The following is a 26374-nucleotide window of genomic DNA, read 5'->3' as shown; positions in this document are numbered from 1 at the left end:
ACACAATCCGTTGCCTGGGGCCATAAGTTATGAACCGGGAATTATGAGACCGGATGAGACCGGATTTTACGAGGAGAGACCGGGAAATAGTATCGCCCTGCGCATGCGCAAGAACTTTGGAATCCCACTGTTTTTTCTATTTATATAACCGTTAACTCTCGGGGGCCGATAGTTAAGAAGAGATATTGAAAATGACACGAAAAACTCATTTCTAGGTCGATTTGAACCAAATTTTTTTTGGATTCGTCAGTCAGGAATGCTTATCAACACATAGATGAATTTTATTTTTTTTTCATGGCTAATTTGCCCGATTTGCGGACTGTCGCTTTAAGGGTGTTTAGGTATTTACTTTTTAATATAATATTATATGAACATCTACTAAGTAAAAAATGAGTACTAACTAGACATTAAGTATTAGGGTTTGTTGAAGAAAATCTTTATTTTGTAAACTGAAATTACACAACACAAATTATTACCAACATCTAAGCGGCAAAAGGAACATACACTTTTAACATCTCTGGATATAACACTGCTGAATGGGAAGACTGTAAGTTGAAGTGTATTTCTTGCGTTGTCCATTCTTGTAACTGCCTCGGTAGCTTGCTTTCTCTGTTCATCTTGGTTCTGAAAGCAATACTTATATATTATGTGCACTGTATAATGCTTTACTTCAAATTTGTAGTATACAAAGAAAGTTAAAATTGCTATTTAAAACTGAAAGTATCTTTTTGTGTCAATTAAGGATCAAATTAAACCTTCTTTTTTCTTAAGCTTCATATTGTAAAAAATATAAACTTTTTGGCATTATGAATAGAAATAAATAATGGCTAATAACAGCTGAACAAAGCCCTGATGAGTAACAAACAATAAATGTTCATATACACCTACAAATAAATTATATCAAATATAAAATGGTTAAACACAGTTTTGTTTACTTAAGTAGCATGGCCTGCCTCATTGACTTCTGTTTGCTCATACCCCTCAGTTTATGTGAGACGTCAGAATTACAAAAAGCGACAATTTTAGTCATGGAAGCCTTTACAACATTATACTTAAGTGAATGAAAGTAACATGAACACTTCAAATCGCGAAATTACATAAGGGCGTACAACAAAGTTTACATAAAAAGTTATTTGCAGCTCTGATCTGATGTTTACATTGCCTAATATCATATATGTATATATATATATATATATGGGCAATACTAAAAGACTGACCAGAGCGCTGACCATAAAAATATACAGGGAAAAGGCTGACCAGGCCAGAAAAGGCTGACCAGTAAAATAAAAATGGATTTGAAAAGATTTTGATATTATTATTTTTAAGTTTTATGTTTAATTATGTACCTATCCACTACGAATATTGTATATTTATATGTATTTTAAGAAAAAATGTTATAAAATAGTGATTTTATATTGAAAAATACAATAATTCAAGTCGACGTATTAATTAAATTCTTTATCATTTTTCTTTTTGTTGAATAAATAACTCATAGGTAACTTTTGATGTTAATAATGTCTAATTTTGTATAACTTTGTACAGCACTGTAAATATGAGTAAATGAAAAAAAAAACGAAATAAGCCCCTAAATAAAAGTGACTAATGCATGGTACTGGTTTGGTGAGAGTGTGGATAATTGATAAGATACTGTCAAAGTTTTTCTTTGTTATAACCAAGCGTTATTGGCGTTATTAAGTCAATATAAGATTTAAACAATTTTTATAATTGTGAACTTTGCCTTAATACAAGATATGCCAACCGTTGTTTATGAGTAATTAAGATTAGTAAATATATTTCAATACTTCTGAATTTTTATTATTAAATTTTCAAGTATTCAAAAAAAAAGTGAAAACTCAGGTATTGCTCTAGATAAATTGTGTCATGTGATTTGGATCTAATTGTGAATTCATTTATAAATTTGCTTGGATTTCTGTTTAGTTGATTTTTAGACAGTTCAGTATTTGTGTGTTTAACCTTTGACTTCAAGTTTTAAAAAAATCATTACGGCTTTAACAGTTGGACATTCTTAGACAAAATGCATAAATGGTTTAACTCAGTGTCCAGTGCTGACATGTCATTTACTGTTTGGTTATTTAAAGGTATGTTTTTAAAATTGTTAAATTTGAATTAGGTCACATACTAACTGGTATTTAATGAATAATGAAATAAGTTATGAATCTGCCCAATAAGTATGATAAATATTGCAATCCCTTCCATTATGATCATTCAAGCGAGAATTTGTCACTTGGACCTAATAAAACTGTCACGATTAACATTAACACTCTTATGTCGATTTGGCCTATTGCATTCGGCCCATGAAATTGTGTTCATTTGGGTACAAATAAGGTTGAATTATGAAGTTATATAGATATGTAAATCATGTTCAAAATAGCATTAACCTAAAGCAATCATTTTATTCATGTACTGGTCAGCCTGTTTCTTTTCTTGAATGTATGATTTTATTTTATTTCCTATAAACATAACAGAATGATAACACTATAAATAGAATACTATTGACTTGAAATTAACCAGAAACAGGTATTTCTTTTCGCTGAGCAACCTGATGTTTAATACGGAAATAAAATGTTTTTTTAAGTCCTTTTAATGCATAAATCTTACAATAGATGGATACATTTGATCATGTGTGAATCTTAAAGACATAGTGTAATTAGAAACATGTATTTCTTATCACTGACCAACCTGGTCAGTCTAATTCGAAATCCAACTGATGGTCAGCCTTTTTCGAACTTTGCTGACCAGGAACTTAGATGATGTTTAATTTAATCAGGGTTCGACACCAGCGGAAATAAAATGTTTTCAAAGTCCTTTAATGCATATGTCTTACAATAGATGGATACATTTGATCAATTGTGAAGACATAGTGTAATTAGATACATGTATTTCAAAAGATAGAAAGTCATCCATCTTCAACTAAACGCTCTTATATATATATTATAAATATTATAATTTTTGAATAATATATCAATTATAAAATAGTACACAGAAATTAAAATAACCCAATGAGACTAATGCAACATTAAAAATTTCCTTTTTCATTTTTCTGGTCAGCCTTTTCTGGCCTCGTCAGCCTTTTCTCTCTATATCTATATGGTCAGCCCTTTAGCACGACCCTATATATATATATATATATATATATATATATATATATATATATATTAGTCATTCTAAAATGCCGTCCAGGCTTTTTTTTTAATGATGGTAAGTCTGGAATGTATGTTGTTTTAACAATTCGGAACGTGATTATTTTATAATATATAGTGCAATTGATGTAAAAAGGATTAGTTTTAACAGGTAAAGTGTTCTTTTTTTGTTTTAGTAGACTAAATTGGAATAATTTCAATAAATTTGCGACCAAATTCTGATCGGCATTTTGAACATGTTTACGAATTTTATTATGAATGACGTCCAGGCTAACCATCATTAAAAAAAAGCCTGGACGGCATTTTAGAATGACTAATATATATATATATATATATATATAAGGGAGCACTTCCACATCAGCGGTCTCCTTATTAACAATAAGTGGGTTACATAAATCTGTACAGACAGAACAAAATGCAGCACCTATTCCTACACGGTTTGTTTATAAACAGGTTACTTATCTGGACCGATACTAATTGTGTCCGAATTTGCCGCCAGTTTTTTCTATTTTATTTAACCCAACGAAAAATAACCTCGAGCACCGTTAACAAAAAAACGTTATGTCTACTATGCGGTTATTAGCGGTACCCAAAAACTCTCTAGCGGGGTTACCGTTCTTTACAGTTTTCCAACTTTTTGCAAAATAAGCTCATTTTTATATAGAGACTGCAATCCTTTTTGTTGAATGTCTGTTTAATTGAGTCCTTGTATCGCTCATGGAGAATATTTCAGACGCGCAGCGTGCTTAAGTCTTTAACCCATTTAAAATTGAAAAATGTGCAAAAACATTAAATTCATCACTATAAGCACGATTAGGATCTAATGACAACATAACCGGGAACTAGGGCATCGGGAAAGCTGAGACGAAACCTTTGTAAATTGGTTTCTTAAAGTAAGCTGAAAATCTCCACAATGGTGGTAGCGGATGTCGAAAAGAACATTTGTAATTTTTGACCACTCGGAAGCTTTGTGACTCAGCTGTTCTGCCTTGGTCACATTTCATGTAAGCTTGTTTTCCAAGATTCAATGCAATAAAGCTCAAGATAATATATGTCTTATAAAGCTATAGACAATATAATATGTCTACGAGTATTTCTTTAATGAATTACTTGACCATGATATGATTGCAATTCGTCAATGTTTTGGACTTTTGCTATTTGTTTACAAAGTTTACAAATGAGTCTAAATCCCCAGTAAGGAGTACTGTGTGTTGTCAGGTAAATCGGATTTAAGGCCGATTGTTACAAGCCTGTCAATAACAAACCACAGAATGGTTAAACAAAACCTAAAGTTAATGTCTTCGGCAGAATTTTCACCAAAATCTGTCCATAGTTGCAGCGACCCTCATGTCACTGATGTTGTGACTCGGTTACGTGATAATAGGCAGCACACATTAATAAGATCCCTTTCAGAATCCATAATTTTTGTATGGGAGGGGAATTGGGATGCAATTTGTTTAATGTTCACTAGTTATGCTGAGTGTTCTGGTTGGACAGATTAAGTGGAGTGTGTTTAGTCTAAAGTCCACTCGTTATGCTAAATGTTCTGGTAGGACAGATGAAGAATGTTTGTGTGCTCTCTGCTGCTGCAAAGCAGCTGATTACTACGTTTTGAAAGCCAATTTCGTACTCCAATTTGGGAGGGACATTATGGTATTACTGAGCTGGCAGAACTTGAGTTATGACCCTTGGCTCTTGCCTGAAAAGTTTATGAATTCCCAAACTATCAGGTGGGTTTGCAAGAGTATGCTGGATAAAGAAGCTGGGCTTATGGTTCGCATAGATGACTAGGGTTACACTTATATAGATAGTGCAAAGGTTGCCACGGTTGGGCAGCAAAGTAACCCGGTGGAAGGTGCTAGTATTGCGCAGAGACTCAGTAAGTGGACAACATTGTGTCGTTAAAAGCCCGGTGTATACAGTTTGCAAATGACAATGGTCAGGACTGTTCGGGAAAACTTCGGGTCACTGTAAAAAGGGTACATAAAGCCCGGGAAACCCAGAGGACATGAAAGACATGGCGGGGTGATAGACAATTATCCATAGCCATAGGAGGATTATGCTCTTAACAAGAGTTCTGAAGGTTAGTAGAAACCAAGCCAGAATAATGTTTTCTGGTAGTGTAAGATTAGCTTTAAGGTAGCACTGTCCAAAGCCTTAAAGTAGTTCCAAGTTAAACATCTGTGTAGCGATATCAGTTGTCCTACCAGCAGACTGTATTGTCTGGCAATGCAGTCACAGCATTGCTGCACTGTTTGATGGTTACCCATCTTCTTTCTATGCTGGAGTCCAACAAGTCTCTCAAATTCGTGCGATGTTCTGTCTCACACATGGGGAGAGAGAATGGGTGCTGCCCTCGCTGCCGGTTTTCATTGCTAGTCACTGTCATCTCCTTTGTGATACCAATATGGTAGTTGTGTTGGCCTCTAAAAATGCCAAGACTGAGCCAATGAAGGTATGGAAGCTGGCCGTCTCTTGCTGGAGACGGACTCTCCATATTTCAGTCGTTGGTCTCTCACGTGGCACGAGGGGTCATCTCTCGGCTCCCTTGGGGTCACTGCGCAAAGCGTTGGTGAGGTCCTCAGACTACCCCTGAGGGTTGTCCTCCAAATCCACAACCGAAACACTGATCGACTGTATTTTGAGAGAAAGGTTCTAATATGGGGTCTATAGGGGTGGTTGTAACATCATAAGGCTTGGAGGAAAATTCTATTTTGGACTTAAATAATACATTTTCGGTCATATAGCAACTTACCTTTTGTCAAAATGAGCTATTGTGATGTATGTCACAATGTTCACATTTTTATATTTTAACTTTTTAAGGAAGATAACGAGAGTCATTTGTCATAATACTGGTATTTGCAAGATCATACTTGGTGAGATGTTCTGTCCCACCATGAGTTAAGAGTGTATTTTCAAGAGATGTTTAGTATTGTAAACTAAAATAAAGCTCCCAACTTTGTGCGAGGTTCTGTCTTATACTAAAGTAGGAGTGTTTTTTAAACTATAAGTTTAACATATTCAAACTGAGAGGGATGTTCTGTCTTTTGAAGTACTAATACAATCTAGTGCTTATAATGTAATTCTACTTTCAAACTGGCAAATTGTTCTCCAAGACACAGATGCTGTGGTTGGTAGTGGGCTGATGAGTAGTGCTGCTCATTAGTAGCTTATACAGAGGTTCTCTCTGTAATTAGACATGTTTTCTTTGTGGTATAGTGAGAAACCTAAAGTAAGTCCGCCCAGTTCTCCTTTAAAGGGCCATAGTCATGTCATCCTGTATCGCAGAGGATCTCTATGGGGTTCAACTAATACAATCTAGTGCTTATAATGTAATTATATTTTCAAACTAGCAACTTTTTCTCAAAGAAAAGATGCTGCGGTTGGTAGTGGGCTGATGAGTAGTGATGCTCAGTAACTAGTACAGAGGTTTTCTCTGAAATTAGACACTTTGAGGTATCGTGTGAAGCCTCAAAATAGTCCGTCCAGTTCTGCTTTAAAGGGTCCTAGTCATGCCAACAGTATCGCAGAGGTTCTCTCTGGGGTTCAACTGTCTGAGGCTTCAAAGTAGGTCATAAGCTTTGAAGTCACATGGTCCAACCGGGGTCAAACAAGTCTGCCAGCGTCACGTATCCTCAACCTTAATAATAGGACGGGGGAGAGTGTGGTATCATCCAATACTGGTACCAAGCTTGTAGATAAGTCCAATTTAGACAACCGGGAATCAGGACCTCGGGAGATCTGACAAAACCGAGGCTTCAGGCCATTAGCATGCTTGCTGTAGTTGAAGATATAAAGCCACTTTCTTAAACGACGTACGAGTAAAGCAGAAACCTTAAGGAAAATGTATCTTGAAGTACGCTGGAAGTCACCACAGTCCTTAAATCGCCGGTGAAGTATACATCAGGCGCGTGATAATTTATCACTTTAAGCATGCAGAGGATCCAATGACAACACATAATGAATCATAATAACAACACTTATGGGTATTATAAAGGGCAATGCTCCATTACACTGGAAATTTAAATGCCAAATCAAATGAAAATCAAACGTTCATCTGCGGAAAAAAATCATGACATGGCACGAACATCGTTCTTGATCTAGTCTGTGAAACCGTATCGCAACAAAATATAGACACGGGCTTCAATTGCAAAATTGAAATTTATCACAAATGAACGAAGTCTAGTTGATGATTTTCGTGTAATTTTGATAAATGCTTTGTGCCGTAACCGTTATGTTCTTGATGGCCAGGGTCCCATTTCAATAAAGATCCCAAGGCTTAAGATCGTACATTTCCTGACTTAACTTCGCTTTTGGCGCAATTTGCGTTTCTATTGAAATATCGTATTTATCACATAGATTCTGCTTGTAACTTTACAGGTTAACCTGAGCACTCTTAAGCAGCGGCAAAGATATATTTTCGAAACAGGGTCCAGGACATATTTATAATAGTTTATATGCTTCTTTTTCTTTCACTTGTATTTCGGTTTTAAAAACCAGCATCCATTATTATGGATTTGTGTATTTTTATTGAATATGGGTTCTTTGTGTTTCTTTTGGTATAGCATAAGTGTATCTTGTTTAAGTTGTGTTTTAAATAATATAACGCAAAAGTTTAACAATATTAGGAATGGTTTCATGTTACCAAATGTTTGACACTGATTATAAATTCTATACTGTATTTTGCCATTGTGGTGATGACATTTATTTCAAGAAACATATTTGCATTTTTGAAACAATAAAATAAATTTAAGTCCTTATGGATCGCTTTTTTATTGAATAACTTCTTTTTTTAGAAACAAAAGATCACCATGGAGCCACACGATATGTATATTGGATGGTCTGCAACATTCTGACACAAACCATACTCATACTGTCGAAAAGCATTAATTTGTTTTGGTAAAATTGCAAACGGAATTTCAACAAATCTCTGTTATTTATATTCCTTCGTATTTTCTCTCTCTCTTCCTTATTGCACCAGATATGTTGCTCTTTAAAAAGAGTGTAGACTACCTTAAATCCAAATACCAAATAATGTTAACCAGGAACCATAACTCCATGGCATAAGTCTTTGCGGTATTGACTTTGCACTTCATATTCAGACATACCTTATTTTGGAGAAGTCCAGTGCACAGAAACTATAACTTTGAGTGTAGTAATGTTTTTAGTAATTGCCCTTCTTGTATTTTCATATTTTGTCCGGACAATTTTTGAGGTATTGACTTCAAACTTCATATGCAAATAGATCTCATTGAAGAGGAGTGCAGTGCACAGAAAACAACTCTTGCTGCAGGATTATTTTAGTAATTGCTCGCTGTTAATACTGTCCTTGGCATAATTTGATCTGTTTGTGTTACTTACTTGATACTTCATATACAGGTATATTTTATTGGGCAGAAGTGCAGTCCAAAGGAACCATAACTCTAACTGCAGTACTTTTTGAGTTATTGCGCTTTGTTAAATGTCCATTGGTATCCTTTACTGTTCTTAATTCGATGGGGGAAATGGCAGCCTGCGACTGCTCTTCTTTGATGATGAATTCCTTTAAAAATATCAAGTTTTATCTTGCGTCTATACATAACTAAGCTCTCTGTCCTTTGATGTCAATAGTGAACATGTGCAGATTCGTGATATTCTTAAAACATAAATATTTGGAGCTGTTTCGATTAATTTAGAATGCTTCAGCGTATTAAGTCACTTTATTCCAATAATTTACTGATGTTTGGCATTTTGAATAAAACATCAGCAAATATTGTACTGTAATGTTAATTATAATAATGGCTTGCTTTGTTTATTCCCAGTGTTAGAGCAATGATGTTTATATAATGAAACTCTATGATCATAGTTTTAAATATTTTAGTTCTTGTTTGATACGATTCTTTAGAGATACGAACCACTGGATTACCCGTCTATTATCATCCAGACAGAGAGGAGGCGTTGGAGGGGAAGTAAAACGACGCAGCCCGTGCAATAGGTCAAATGTTGGGCGAAAAACGAAATTGAGGTGATTAAAATTGTGCCCAAAATCGGCGTAACTGGGCGGCGTTATTTGAACAGTTCACAATAGTGTTTGCAGCTTCTGCTTCGCTGGTAACACAGTTCATCCTGTGTTATATTTTGGGAAAATATGGAAAAATATAGATTGAACAATATTTGTGTGTTATCTTCTCAATGTCCCTCCTCTGATTTTAAGGACATAACACCTCTCTAGAACCATTGGCACTCCTGAAAGCCTGTAGTTCCTCCAAGGATTGTTTCAGATCATTCTTAGCGTTGAAAACTGCATACATATAATAGCATTTGCACCGATTACTTCAAGTCTTTAAGTGTTCCTGAACGAGTCGATCGCAGACAATTTTAAATTATGTGCAATAGAACCGAGATCTTCAAAACGACTTAATATCATCAGCACAGATTCCTTGAAGTCTGTGAGTTTTATTTCCAAGTGTCACAGACCGTTCCATACGACGAAAAATTGAACCGGAAGCATTACAAATTGCAGTTTACTTCATCGGCACCATTTCTCAAAAATGTAAACTATCGGCGCGAAAATGATGCCGCTTCATTCTCCGGTCAAAATGGCTCTGTTTCCGGTCACAATGGCGGAGCTTTTTAAGCGGACTGTTTTGGCGGGAAACCACAGCCACAAGAAGGGGAAATACAGCTATACTATTCAACAAATGTGATAAGTTCTCACTATGCCTTATTTCAATATTACTTTTTTGGTTCTTTTTATTCGTGTAGATTTACCTTTTTCGTTATACGTTTTATGAACACCATAGCTCGAAGTTGTTGAACGGACAGCTAAAAGGGATTATCTCTAGGAGAACTACAAGGCTTGATCATGTGTCTTCATGGTGTTGTGAACAATTATGACGAGTTATTATTCTTCAATTTGTTGAGGTGTTCATGTGCGGAAATGATCAGCGGCCATAAGACTTATAGTGGCCTTGATCTTGAAGATCGAGGAAACATGTGCTTTTTATGTTTGAACGATGTTGGAACATTTGCAACAAATTATTTTGCGACCATTTGATCGGTAAATAAGTTCTTGTGCGCACTCAAAAATGGCCATTGACCCTTTAAGTCATGACGTGTGACATTGACCTTGAAGTTACCGGGCCGATACATGTACTCTAAATGTAACCTCCGTGTGGTGAATATTTTGCCATGGAAATTCTTAATCCTTCTAGCAGTTACAAGAGGAATCATAAGAGGGCGTACGGACATCGGGGGAAATGGTAACTGTCTTGAAAGCGTAGGCTCACTTTTGTATGGGACATGAATACAAACATATTTTCAGATCGACGTAGTTCGAGTTTTGTCCCGTTCATAAATCACGCTGCAAGTGTGTACATTATCAAGCATATATCAGGAAGAAAACCTCGTAACAGGGGACCATGACCAAATAGCTGAGATCAATTATCTTATTTATTGATTAAAACGGAAATGACTTTGTGTATTATAAACGCCAATGAAAACCTATTTTACTGCGTTTAATAATTTTGTAACAAATCGTATAACTGTGGACGTGTTTGACAAAACTATCATTTTTATTTCCATCAACACGTTTGAACTAACCCCTATTTTAAAATTTTAGATAAGTTCTGCTTACGTGAAAAATAATGTGGTTTGAAATATGTCCTTCCCGAATGAAAGTCCTACTTAATTGTTGATAGGTCATGATATACGCCCTGTTTGTGAGAGCTTCCTTAAAGCACTCGAAACATACAAATACAATGTAACTTCAATCAATTCTTAGATGATATATTTCCTGATATAATTATAAAGCATGCATTGTTTTCAAGTAGACTTTCAGTTTGTCTATGTTATAAATATATAACAGGCACATTGCATCAGGAAGAGTTTCATTTACTATTTATAAGAACAGAATCAACAGGAGCACGTTTTTTACGTGGTTTGTTTTCTTGTTCATAACAAAGATTGTTTTGGATACAGATCAGGAAGCAAAATGATTACACCGTAAAACTGCGTTTTACCAATTATTATACATTTCGGGATGTTTGGTTTCGTAAATCAATATATACACTCTTACTGTTCTTCGTTCGAAGAACGTATATATTTTAACTGTATATCTATTTCGACAAACGCAACATCTTCGAAAACCGTCTGATGATAACAACTTTTGTGAATGGTCAAATGAGGTTTTATCGCTGTAAAATGCTTGTGACGTCTACAAAACAAGGGTAATCATTGAAGCCGCCGCTGTTCAAAAAGCCAAATAAACGCTTCTTTCAGTTATATTTGAAGTGTTATTTTCAGCGTAATAGTTGAATTATAAAAGAGTAAATTTGCAAATAAAGAATGTCAGTGCACAATGAACTGACCAAATGTTTTTTATTCACCGATGAACCACAATACCAAAATTTCAATCCTTAAAAAGTAAGCGCAGTGCATGTCCTTACCGCACATAGAACAATAAAAATGCGTTTTGCATTGCTACATATGTCGGGATATTTGCTTCTAATGGTTTGTTTTGGTGGAACATAACCTATGAGGGCGGGAAAATTGAACTACATCATTTTAAAGATCAAACAGCTTTCTCCACTATATAAGTTAGAGGATAAGTTCATGTCTATTTATAGCTTTACATACTGGTATATGCAATTTTTAATATTCAATGCCAGCCTCCATCATAACTATTTATAAGTGGAGAAAAATATGTTAAAAGTCAAGGGACTTTCGCTAAGGCCCTTATTTCATAAAAAAACTCGATAAATTTCGTTTTAGTTTTCCTTCCAAATACCAGTGCTATGATTCAATTACGTGTGCATTTTCTACTTAAAATAAAACACAGCTTAAAATAGTCTTCGTGGCGATTTTAGAATGTTGGTCTTTAGTTTGACAACATGGACTATCTCAAAACATTCTTTTCCAAGGAACCATAATTAAAACCTCCGACATACAGGTCTCTTGTAGATGATGTTTATGCTCCAAGATATCAGTAGTGATGCGTTTTATGTGTTTTATGTTTCTGAGAATCATGTTTTAATACAGAAACGGTTGTCTTGAACTATTTCAAAACTCTTTGAGACGACCCCGAGCCGAGCGCTAAATTACATAATTCCTGTTCAATATACTGTCTTAATTGTACTTGACATTTACTACAATGTATTATTATTATTGTATAACTAGCAGTTCTGTATAGGCTGGGTTCATTCGTTTTCAGGCGATGTCTGTATTTAGCCGTTGAGTAATTGAAATTTCTTTTAGGTAATTTCTGTACATGGTGAACCTCTGTTAACTGACAAATTCTAACCTTAGGGGCAAGAACAGCACAGTAGGTTAAACCCCGATCTAAAAGATAAAATATCAAAGCTTCAATATAACGTGGTTATGATTAAAATGACACAAAACAGTAATGTTCAAGAAGACAAAACTGCTGAATTTGTTCAACCATCAAAGATATAACAATTACGAGCACGAAAACTTCTTTTAACCCACACTCCTCTTCTCTGATGGTTTTAGGAAGTTACCTACTCTATTTATGTAAAATAATGGTCTTGTAAACTATGTTGGTTATCTTGCCTGGTTTCGTGTCTCCCGATGGTGTCTGTTTGCCTATGATCCTTGTGCATCTATACAAGGCCACAGGAACGTGACTAATGCCCCCGAAAGGCCAGCCATTAGTATGTAGGGCTATATGAACAGAAAGCCTTTAGTATCTAGCATATGTTCAACTCCCCTTGCAGTTGTTGCGGTAACTCATAAATCGATCGCAAAGATTCAAGTTGTTGATAAAAACTTAGTAAATAAACAAAAGGGCCATTTTGGCCCAAAATCGCTCACATTAGCAAAAGTACGATGCTACATACAAACATCAAGTGTCATTGGCTAGCGGTTTCAGACAAGTGATTTTCAAAGATTTCCCTTTATCAGTCTTTAGAAAATGTGTGCCCCCGATTTGAAAAATATTGGTACAGGACCCCTATATGTTGCTATATACCAAACATAAAGGGTCTGGGCCGAGCTATTTTGGACAAAAATATTTTCCAAACATTTTCGTATTTATCGTTATGTAAGACAGGTGACCCCCAGAGACAAACTTTTGATCCCAGTGATTAAATTTGATATAGGACACAATATATTACACAAAATATATCTAAGCTCTAGTCCGTATGGGTTTTGTCAAGGTTTTTCTTTTTTTCTTTTAAGTTGCCATGGCAAACAGGGTTCTGCTAATTGTTTAATTGAACGTTTTGAAAGGGTACCACCCAAGGAACATCCCTATGAAGTTTCAAAATAATTGTTCACGCATTTTAGGAGATGATGCGTCATGCAATTGTTGACACCAGACGCTGGACATACGGACCTTAAAGGTCAGGATAGGGGTCTTGAACGCGACACGTTATCTTGATATGTCGAACATTTGTGGCAAGATATTATAAAACATGTCCAAGCAAGAGAAAGTTACAGCCTTGACACGACCACTTATACTCTATGTCCATGTAAGCAGCATCCCATAGTAAACAAACACTTTGTGTGACGTAGTCTGTAGGGGTCGGTACACGGGTCGTGCACGCAAAACCTCATCTTGATATGTCGAACAAATTTGGCCAGGTTTTTTTTTAAAAATCTGTTCATACAAGAAAATTATAGCGCTGACACGACCACCTATACCATTATGTCCTTATATGCAGCATTCCATAGAAAACGAACACTAAGTGTGACCTTGACCTTTGAGGTTGGGACAAGAGTTTTGCACGTGACACGCTGTCTTGGAATGTCGAACACACTAGTCAAGTTATTTTAAAATCAGTCAATACAAGAGAACCTCCCGGACACTAGACATTGTACCGGACGGACGGACGGTAATATTATAAAAATTGCCACTTTTGGTGGTAGAATTTTTTTTTTAATGTTAACGAGACTGAAGAAACCAAATAACTAGCATTTGATAATTTTAAGTGAACGACGAAGGTTAATGGCTCTATCATGTTTTCATTATTGATTTCCTGGTTTCCATAAACAATAGTAAGTATCCACTGGAAGTGTTTAAATTGCATACCAAGTATGAAGCTACTATAGGTCAAAGTGTTCATCAAAAATTGACCTTAATACTTCGGACATGACTTTAAAATCAATAAGGTTCATATACTGGTCGTGTCCCACCTGTCTTACCAGGTTTGATGACCCTGCCTCTTCAGTCATTGATCAGAAACGGATGTTCAGCTTGAAGTCACCACATCATGGACCTTTGACTTACTGACCTCTCAAAATGAATGAGGTTCATCTAATTGTCGTGACTAGACATGTCTTCCAAGTGTAAGGCTCCTAGATCCCAGCATTGTTCAGTTATAGATCAGAAACAGATTTTAAGCTGAAGGTCACCATGACCTTAAGTTCATACACATTGACCTCTATATCAATGGAGTTCATTTTCTGTTAATGACAAACCTGCCTACCAAGTTTGTGACCCTAGGCCAAGGTGTATGTAAGTTATTGATCGAAAACTGTGGGGACGGTTCAACTACTATAGTCGGCCCTTCAGTGACATAAAATGACACGATTTAAGATAAAACACTTTTATTCAAGAATCATTCATACCAATTACACAGTATTCAAAAACATTTCATGCAAATATAACTAACATAATGCATATAATAATTATTAAAATACTTATTGCACTGCAAACAATCGAGCCAACTACATATATATACACATTGATATATAGATACTAATTTAATGTGCAAACTTTAATATTTTGATCTTAAAATCAATGTCTTTATGTCTCATAGCACGTACTCTCTCAATGCAATAAACAAACACATTACGTAATGACACACATTCACGCGACTTTTGCACAATGAAAACAAACATGGTAGCACTCAACACATTTCTTAACATAAAAGGCTGTCATGTTTTGATTTGTAAAAGCTTTTTTAAAACAGATACCAAACACTTGAACAAATGCTCTAATTACAGAACAGCATGTAATGGACAACCACATGTATTATACATTTGGAAACACATGTATTATCTATACATTTGACAGAGACAAAACAAACATTAATAAACATACACATGTGATGTTAGGGTCAAAGGAACAGCTAGATAGAACCACATGCTCTATCATGCGTTTTGATAAAGAGCTTATTACATGCATAACAAGTACCAACACGGTCACCTCTATAACCACGAAAAGGTTTTCAAACATTGCATTTTAATATTACATAATAAATATGCAGTTAACTCTGGTATAGAATGGGATATAAAGTATTCAGATTGAATGAGCATTTTTCATAGGCGTTAAACCCCCCCCCCCCCCCTAACATTCCTACAAATAGATTATGCTGCACAATGAATGCACTGTTTACTACAGATTGTTAAACCTTATAATTTACAAAATAAAGGGGATTACCTCGGCAGCGAGTAAATGGGGAGTGGCTTATTGTAAATTCCCCCAGCTATGTACCTGTCAGTTAAACTCAGTGTTCTATCTTTAGCACACACAAGAGAATTGTAAACAAACAGGGCTGATATGAACAGACGATGTATTTCCCCACACTACAATCTTCTATATGAAATAAAGATGACCAAGCCATCTTTAACAGATGTTTTCTTTGAAATGATTGTTTTCTTGTCCCTGACTGGCATTTTGTTATTTCGACTAAATCTTTCTTTCTGTATGGGACATCCCTCTCAAATGTTTAGAATCAACATTCTCATTCCAGTCCAAAATAGCAAGGTTTATTCTCAGTCTGGAATCCAAAACTAATTATTTTGTCAACAAACAATAATAATGCTTTATTGAATGCATCCACAACCCTAGTACAAATTAACCTTATTGTAAACGAGTTCAGCAAGGAAACAATTCAGATAGTGTTGCCACCTTTAATTGGTAATTAAATGTCACTGGTTGGAATCTGGTTTGTGTATTGAAAACTGGAAATCAAATGCACATTTTGAGTCAAAAAGGAGGGAACTCAAACACAGTTATACATGAACATTTGCAAGACATGGAACTAGGTACTGCCTTCCTTTAAAATAATAACTTTGGGCAGAATAAGAAGACTCAAAATATGGAACAAATTAATCAGGACAAAGATATATATATATATATATATATAGTTTACATGAATATATATATATATATATATATATATATATATATATATATATATATATATATATATATATATATATATATATATAGTTTACATGACTGAAGAACAATAGGAGATATTCAATTTACCTTGCTGGGATATAAACATTTGTAATGATGACAGAGCTTTTGATAGAAAGCGAAGGAGCAACTAACATTTAAGCAATGAGGTTCATATCTTTTTTAAAACGACAAATATGAAAACAATGTTACATATTTTAACCTGGGAATGATTCACCAGACATATTAATAACGTAACGCTTCAAAAGGAAAAAGTGTTAATATCATAGAAAACAATTAGACTAAAATGTAGCATATGAAGCTGATGATATATATCAATAATTTTGGGATATGCAGGTGGAATAAAAACTTATCAAGGTTTGTTCGCTTTTGTTACTACAGTATTTGATAGTGAGGCATGTCGTCTGATGTAAACACCAGCACAATGCCTGCAAAGTTTCATGTCTCAACTTTTTGTAAGCATTGCATAAATTTGGAAAAAGTGTCCCTGATGTGAAACATGCATAAAATTATACAAAAGCTTGCCCCAGCGCCACCTGGAGGTTTATATAGTCCTGTTACCCCTTTAAGCAATGCATTACAGCATAAATGTACTGTGTTAATAATAAAGCATGTATGTTTATATCAGATATTACTTCAACTTTTTAAATAGATGATATCACTGCACAATTAAGATAGGGCGTTACACTTCTGTCAAGTACATGAATGTTGCACTGTTTACTGGTTATCAACGAGTAATACACTTGAATTCTGACCAATTGTTGGATGAAACTTCCGAATCATATGATCATTGTTTACTTTATATCATTTGAGATGTCTCACAATCATTTTTTTTTATGAAATCAATGTGTATTTCAATGTCATTTGATTAAACTGTTATGTATAAATGTATCTCATTCATTTCAAGGCCCCCACTTAAAACGTATATTTTTCATTAAAATTATTAAACCTTATCGTCAAGACACTGCGTAAATATTTATGGCACTGGGATACCTTAGGTTTTGAAAATCTGATATCATTCTATTTGCCTGCAAATGCCATTTAATAATTCATATAAACATTTTCATTGACGTATCATATCGTTTTTCTTATGACATAAAGATTATGCTCACAAAATATTCAACACTATGAGTGATGTACAGTAATAAACTTTACATGTTGTAAACCATTTTTAACTGAAGCACAGTGACAAAATTAGTATGCCTTCCATAAATTGCGTTTGGTTTCCGTTGAAAAAACAACAACATGCAAGCATTTAAAACATTCAGAAGATGTATAGTCAATAACAAACTTTAACACCAATAACAAACTTAACCTGTCAACTTTTAGCTTATATACATAAATGATATAATTTGTTACACAATTTGTTGTACAAAATTATGGCAATCAATAAGCATAAGTTCTCGGGGCATTATTAGGGTTCATATACTGGTCGTAACTCGCCTGTCTACCCAGTTTGATGACCCTAGGTCCCGGCATTCTTTGGTTATTGGTCGGAAACAGATTTTCAATCTTGACCTTTAATTTACTGACCTCAAAATAAATACGGTTTATCTAATGGTCATGACCAGACAGATCTACGAAGTGGAAGTTCCCTAATCCCAAGCATTTATCATATTATTGACCAGAAGCAGATACACAGTGACTTCTTAATCAATAATATCCGCCTGCTTGTCATTACCAACCTGCCTACCGAGTTTGTCATCTCTGGGCCTACGTATATGCAAGTCATTGATCGGAAACCGTGGGGACAGTTCGATTACTATATTAGGCCCTAAATGGGGCATAAAAAGCATTTAATGCAAATATATCCAACATTTTGCATAAAACAATTATTTAAATACTAATTGCACTACTAATAATCAAATAACTCAAAAACATTCAAGCAATATCATACACCTTGATCTAGAGATACTTATGCAATGTGCAAACGTTAAAGGCCAGAATTGTATGCACACTTGATCGTATTATGGCTTCATGTGTTTATGTCTTTGAGCACGTACTTTCTCAAGGCAATATAAACACACACATTACGTAATGACACAGATTCACGTAACTATGACACAATAAAAAACAAACACGGTAGCACTTAACACAATTCTTCATTCATAACAGAAAAGACTGTCATGTTTTGATTTATAAAAGCATTTTTAAACAGCTTTAACAAAAGCTCTATTTACAGGACAAGATGCAATGGACATGCATAATACATTTGACAGACACAGTTAAAAAGATACATTCATATTAATAAAATACATATTTCATGTTAGGGTCACAAGAATAGCAAGATGGCGAAATGTTTTATCATATCTTTTGACAAAGAGTTTATTACGTGCAAAGCAAGTACTGTAACGATCACCACTATAAATCACTGATACCGTGTTCAAACATTGCTATTGATTTTAACCTAAAGATGCAGTAAACTTGCTGTATATAAACCTGGCATAAAATTAGATATCGAAGGTATGCAGATTGAAGGAGCATTTTCATGCGCTCTTCGTTTCAGGGGAAACCCCCATAGCCACGCGCTTTTGATCTTATCAACGCTTGTGCTCTGACGTCACAAATTGTACGGTTTGATCTGCAGCCGACACATTCAAATAAATGTGTTAACTTTCACAGGTTTTTGTTTGGATTTCAGTTGATGGGACTTAAATAAGGTGAAATAAATAACCATAAATAATTGCGGATAAATTAATATAACGATAAATGAAATGTGTATTTGAACCTGGCAGTTAGCCTGCATGAATTCGCAAAGTCTAATCGTAAGAAGTTTGCATGATATACGCAAAGCCTTATCGTAAAAAGAAACTTTTAATTTGGACATGGATATGGATAAGTAACACCGCGAACTATAATTCAAAATATGTTCATTAAAAAGACAGCAAAATATATCTCCGGTGATCAACCACGTGTTTTGACAGTAAACATGCGTTTGCCAATTTTAAGATATCGGACAGTGTTCGCCGCCCACCGCCATTTTGTTTTTCCGTCTCGGTAATACATAATCAGGAATGAAAGTACATTCACTGGGGACATTGAAAAACAAACAACGAAAATAATATCGATATATTTGAAGAAATATATGTTTTACGAAATAATTTTTAAAAAGTTGTTGTTTTTTACATTTATGTCTTAAAAAGATTTGGGTCGGCGAAGAAAACATAGGGTCGGTTGGGTTACCGGAAACACAGGTATTTTTTTTTTTGCCTTATGCTGCACAATGAATGCATTGTTTACAACAGACTGTACGAATATCAAATTACTTCCTGAATGAAATAACAGGGAAAATATCTTGTTCTTTCTCTTTCAATGCATGCAGTGCATTAATAAATGTATTTTTAGTTACATAACAATAAGGCATACTGCTTAACCCATGCATCATGAATATACTTTAGTTATAAAACATGCATGTTTATATCAGATATGACTGCACTATCAAGATAGGGTGTTACACTTCTGTCAAGTGTCTAAATGTTGGATGAAACTTCCGAATCATATTATCATTGATTACTATATATCATTTAAAATGTCTTACAATCATTATTATCAATGTTCATTGCCATGCAATTGGTTTCAACTGTCATGTTTAAAAGTACCTCATTAATTTCAAGGCCACACTTCAAATATTTCCATTCAAATTGGTTAACATTGTTGTTTTTTTCATATCGTCAAAACACTGGGTAAATACTATGGCACTGGAATACCTTTGGTTGTGACAACCTGATACTATGCCATTTGCCTTTAATTGTCAATCAATGAATCTTATTGAATATGAAGATAACTATGAATTACTCTATGAGTGATGTACAGTATTGCACTTCACATGTTGTAAAACATTTTTAACTTAAGCACAGTGAGTAATGACAAAATAAGTATACCATTATATATTGTGTTTTGGTTTCCTTTAAAGGGCTATAAAACAACATGTAAGGCATTAAAACATTCAAAACATCTATAGCAAATAATAAACTTTAACACCAATAACAAACTTAAACGGTCAACTTTCAACTTATATACATGCATGATATAATTATGTCACAAAATTTGATTTACAAACTATGGCACTTAATAAGCACATGTTTTCTGGACAAAAGCAGCAAACAAATAAATAAACAAACACTTACACCATTGTTGTACAATGTAAATATATTTAATATATTACACTAAAATAAACAAACAGTAATCATACACTTAAACCATTGTTGTACAATGTAAAAAGATTTACTATACTTTGTCTATTTACTATACTTTGTCTTGAAATGTATCAGTTTGTCCTCAAATTTCTTGGTTACCTTATTCTGCATATAGCTTAAACAACTTGCACACTTTTCAAATTCTTAACTAAACAGTTACTTATAGCAGCACAGTTAAAGTAATGTATGAAGACAAATCATGAGCAGCAACAATAAACTTTCAAGCATTGCTGGAATTCTTGGTTGGATTCAAGTAGAATATATCACCATTTATAGTAAACATGGACACTTATTCACTGTATTATAACACAATCAAAGGTAATTTCAAAGGAATCTGAAATATGGAACAAGACTTGATACATAACTTGCGGACTGAAGTATATGTAGCAAGTATGGCACTAAACAATACATGAGAATCTGTACATGACCAATCATAAATAATATATAAGCATATACAATAATATTAAAAACTAAAACTTTGTAATACTTTTTAGCACAGCAAGACATGAGCATACAGACCTTTAAGCTCTTGTGGATGGATGACGGATCAATGTTTTACAAAGCAAATTCAAGAGGGAAGCAAACACTCGTATATTGTTTTTCAATTATAAAAGTTCATTGCTCTACAATTATTAAAACCAGAGTTATGGACTTTGACATACATTTGCATATTGTCTCGGGCGAAATTAGTACCAGGTTCAAGTTATATTTGAATATCCTGAACGTATTGTAAACCAACGCACTTATGCTACCTCAGACAACGTCCAAATGGCTCGACACTAACTAGACTAGCTAAAATATAGATAGATCTGCATGACAAATAACATTACATGTACAAACAAAAGAAATGACATGAGGCACAATCAAATTACAGAATGATTTAAATGATTATTATGCTCTTAATATACATCATCATGATATCAAATACACTGATGTCTGTATATAGGAAATAAATACTTGATGACACTTGGATACCAAACACACAACCAGATGACAACAATAATAATATTACGTTTTGTGTTTATTACGAATAATATGTTTTTTCAATATGCTCTCCATACAGTCAATAGCAACCTTACCAGACATATATGTAGGGAAATTTTGCAGGTATTACATCAGTAGCTTAGAATCAATAACCGGCCGTTATGGAACAAATAGGGAAATTCCCCACAATCATCGGGGAATTCCACTCAATCACGCCACCATACATTAACGATCTACATAATGACTCTACATTTTATGTTTTGTACTTGAGATGTATTTAGGAGAGGTTTTGCAAACATGAATAAATAAACTGCCAGTGTAGTACAATCAATAAGGAAGTTACATAAGGCCTAAAAAATATATTTGGTTCGGGTAACCCGACCCTACCTCGGGTAACCCTACCTACGGAATAGGCGCTGACCCTTTCGTTTTTAGTCAGTTTGAACAAAAAAATGTATTTATTTTTTTTATTTTTAATTGCTTTTCAATATGTAGTTCAAAACCTTAAATGTGTATACAGAAGGCAACTTTAACACCTTTCCGCTATGATGAAAATGACATTCTTATATACACCTAATAAAAACAAAAAAGAGGGAAAAGCCTACGTACCCGACCTGTTTTTGAAAAAAAGATGTTACCCTGACCAAACACTTTTTTAGGCCTAATTAAGCTTTTGTCCCATTTTTATTGTCATAAATATCACATTATAATAACCTCTCACTATGGTACTTAAATTGTCAACTTTTCATTCCTTGACCTTTTACATGTGTCTTAAAATTACATATACTCGGCAAAAACGTCATGTGACAACACATTTAAATCAAGATATTTCAAAGTCAAAAGCATTACTTTACACTTTTGGAAAATGTAAACTTATACCTACCTTAATATATAGGTGAAATACTATTCAACAAGCATTTACAGCATCAAAAACATACTTGATATGGGTAAGGGACTGACATCAAAAGTAAAAAAAAATACATTTTTCCCATATATATGCAGCAAAGCCAAATCCAAGATTGACCATGGTTGTGAGTTTTTTTGGAGATTGCATTTTATTTGACACATATTTGATAATCTAAAATTAATATTAAAAAAATGCAAATTTTGATATACAACGTCAGTCATTTTAATGACTATGTATAATTGGTGCAATGTTTGACCAGTGTCAAGCAAGCGACATAATGAAACTATTCAATTTAGCCCTAATTGTTCAGTTCTTATTGATTGGTTCAAAAACAAAATGAAGTGAGGCTGTGCCTAATCTATGGTACAAGATCCACCATAGCACTTGAAAAAGACAAATCCCTGTCAGTCAGTGCAGCTCACACACAATCCCAACAATCAACCATTGTCAGACAGGACACAGGCACTAGCTTTTTGTCATTTTAATCAAGATTTAAACGACTGACTGAATATCAATTGATATATCATAGAAACCATTACTATTGATAAGCATTTGTATTAACATGTTTTCAACAACTGAAAGAGCATAAAAATTCAACTGACAATAACATATGTTAACAATAATATTTTCGTTACACTATGTGTCTCAATATACAAAATCAAAGCGCTTAAAGCGTTGAATGGCTTTCGGCCTGCAATATTTTGTGAGTAAAGTCATGTAATTGTAAAACATATGTATCAACATAAACATCTAAAGATAGTATATGCTCGCTCATAATTTCCTTCGCAAAAACGTTTATGTTTAATGTTGATTCTCAATAAGATCATGAAGTATAAGTTACTTGAAATGTGGAATACGCCAAATAGTTACTTATAAGATATGGAGTTATACTCAAAATCATATAAAACTTTATCTTGAGCTTTTGTTTTATAAACAATGCACTGCCACGGCTAAAGCATTAAGGAATTTTTAGTCAAATCTACTCTACACTTCAAACTTGACTTGAGGCGAATTTAATTCACTAACAGGGTATGCAGGCTTTACAAAATGCATCCCAACAAAATGCATTGGACATATTAATTAGGATTATATTTAAGGCTTCTTTCTACAACGCCTAATACCTCTGGATCTAATCACCCACATACTATTTCTCCCTATATGCTTTATGTACATGTATCTTAATAATGCTCTCAACATATGTCACTCGTGGACAAAATGAACAGATTTATATCAGTTTTTTGTTTTTAAATATGCATATGCATATACAATTATACATTTGCTACACGCTCAAGATATTGGACTGAAATTACTGAGACAAACTTAGAAATATTCACATACTTTCCATTTCATTCGGCATTACATGACTTTGACAAAAATTGTAGCAGGTCGATGGCCTGTCAACGCTTTACGCGGTTTGATTTGAATTCTAAAAGTGTATAATATTCATTTTGTAAATCTTTAAAAGGTTGTTAGTATGTACTTACACAAGAGAATGGTTTTATGCGACACACATTTTAAAAACACAATTAAAAACTAACAATCTCAATAAAAACGTCAAGTAATAGCAGATTTAGGCATTGTAAAACGAAGAAATTATACTTGAAAAAAACTGATTGTAGGATAAAATGAATTATCATAATTTCATTTAAAACATTATGGTTTGATATCTTACGCCTAATTAGCATTTGTAGCATCATATTACGATCCATATTTTTCCGTCTTTTAACGACTTCTCAGAGGTTATTTCCGGGGAATAAACCTGTCTGAATGCGATGACCCACATTCTATTCTTAACTACATTGTACATGTAGATATGTTTTGGTCCCCGGCCGAAGCCAAATCTAAACACAGGTATAAAATACATGTATTTATTGGATTCAGTAAGCGGTAATTTTGCAACTATTTGCAGATTCGGCTTTTCTATATTGCGTTCTGTAACTCGCAGATATCAAAATATATATCAAGTGCGTTATATGACGAAAAACGCAGCGTTTCTATATTAACCGCATAACATAGACTGAAGACTCATTACGGCGCTACTTTTAGCAAGCTGATCAATATGCAGAATGCAGTCCATAGCAATTAGAGCAGATTGCTTACTAGGTATTTGCGATGTAAATGTTAATGTAAATTAGGTCGTTGACCCATGCAGCAATACTCCCGTGCGCGCATTAATTCGCTAAAAGTTAAAAATGTTATGTCGATCTGCCGATGCGTGATACGGTTATAAAAGTCTGCAGTCCTAGCGGCCTACAGCCTAAAAAACTAACTACATGCAACATTGAGGAAGTTGACTTCATGAATGCAAAGCATGTTACAACATTATTTTTAATATTGCGTTTAATTGTTGTTGTCAAATCATTTCAGTGGCCTTACTGTTGTCATTTGGTCGATTAATGTGTACTTTAAATTGAACTTTGTTTGGACATTAACAAAATGACAGTTGTTTTGTGACTTTTCATGTCTTACCTCTTTGTGTATAACAGGAATAAATAAATAACAATACATTATTTGAATTTGGTAGCAGAGTGACTGGCTAAAATATTTTAATTGTATTATATAAAACCTAAAAGTTTCAGACTTAAAATACCTTATACATATTTTTTCAGTTATATACCATGCAGCATGACTTTTTTGCCAAGGATTTATATTAAGAATCTTAGATTATCGTTTTATTTACAAAATGCTCTGGCACAGATAACTAATCTAGCTTTGTGAATAAGTTTAACTTAAAAAATATCTTAAACAGAATTTAAATTGCAGTCATTGATGTGCTGGCAAGATTTATCAATTGCCTATCCTATTATGCTTAGGCACATTCTTTTGTCTCTGATTACGATAAATATGCATTGAATTGCACAATGAAAATAGATATTGTACATTTAAAGACTGTTTTTCAAGGATAAAAATCAGGCATAATACCAATGCGAACATATTCTTTAATTTGTTAGGTTTTAATTGTTAACCTTAATCTATTTTTATGCCAGCTTTATCAGAATTGAAGGTAGTAAATGTTGTAATATATTTATCTCAATAAAATATAATTCCAATTTAAGGCTTTCCTGTAAATGTGAACCATAACTGTTTTATGTTTGTCAATTAGATGAGACACTTATCTTATTGCTTTTTTACATCATGTATATTCTATTAGTACTTTTGTTAATATATGTGTATCAGATGATCATCAGAAGTTATATCACAGTATGTAGACTATCAAACTTTTTTAAGTTAGAACCATCATTACCACTAGCTAGTCCTAAGTCCTTCACTTTATACTCAAAGTTGTAGTGAAAGTGATAAAATTGTTTGCCTGTTATCTTTACTTGTATTAACTTATATTTTTCCTGACAAATAAATAAAAATAAAACTCGTTCCTTTATTGATTTGCGTATGCATTAATATTTATGATCATTACAAACTAGAGCTGTCACAGGAGTGAAGAATACCCCCAAATGCCGCCTGGACACAGGAATGGCAAACCATTCCTTTGAAAAGAGGCCATAACTCCAAGGTTACTCCACACTGCATCTTCTTTTATCATGCATGTATTGTTTGTCCAGAAACCGTTTTTCTATTTTCGTAACAGTGCACAAAAATCTTTACTCCACTGGCCCCATTTTCAATCACAAGCATTGTCTTCACAGAGGCTGCCTATACAGCAAGTTTCATCACAATATCTCATGCCCAGTTAAAGTTATGAAGCAGAAACCATTTTTCTATTTTTAGTAACAGTGACCTTGACCTTGGCCCCACCAGCCCCAATATCATGAAAACCACGAAAACCGGCAGACCCACCGACCGACCGACCGACCGACCGACAAGCTCACTCCTATATACCCCCTCAAACTTTTTTTTTTGGAGACTGGAATTCCACATGGTAACACAAACAAGACAGTCATTTGTAACCTCCTTAATTATAATTAACTTCAATCACTGCATGGGACAGGCATTAAGAAGAAGATACATGATGTTTAGAAGC

The 26374-nt window shown here is 34.1% G+C and overlaps 1 protein-coding gene and 1 long non-coding RNA gene across 9 annotated transcripts in view; one reads left to right on the top strand and one right to left on the bottom strand.

The window, feature by feature from the left end:
- LOC128236056 (uncharacterized) overlaps window positions 1-3657 on the bottom strand; it is a 52338-nt gene extending 48681 nt beyond the window's left edge. For 6 of the 8 annotated variants that reach the window (XR_008261236.1, XR_008261233.1, XR_008261237.1 and 3 more), the window contains exon 1: window positions 505-2788. Coding sequence is in view for 1 of the 8 variants with exons in the window: in XM_052950875.1 (XP_052806835.1) it covers window positions 505-617 (113 nt within the window). In the remaining 7 variants the exon portion in view is untranslated. Of the gene's footprint in view, window positions 1-476; window positions 2789-3585 lie in introns of those variants that run through there. The other 2 variants (XR_008261235.1, XR_008261234.1) reach the window with 2 other exon arrangements.
- LOC128236057 (uncharacterized) lies at window positions 463-9296 on the top strand. The gene is made up of 3 exons (XR_008261240.1): window positions 463-547; window positions 7958-8060; window positions 9046-9296. It is a non-coding gene; the product is annotated as an uncharacterized LOC128236057 (long non-coding RNA).
- Window positions 9297-26374: the final 17078 nt, after the last annotated feature.

The sequence above is a fragment of the Mya arenaria genome, chromosome 5 (assembly GCF_026914265.1).
Source record: "Mya arenaria isolate MELC-2E11 chromosome 5, ASM2691426v1".
Lineage (NCBI taxonomy): Eukaryota > Metazoa > Mollusca > Bivalvia > Myida > Myidae > Mya > Mya arenaria.
This window is presented reverse-complemented; position numbering and strand designations above follow the sequence as displayed.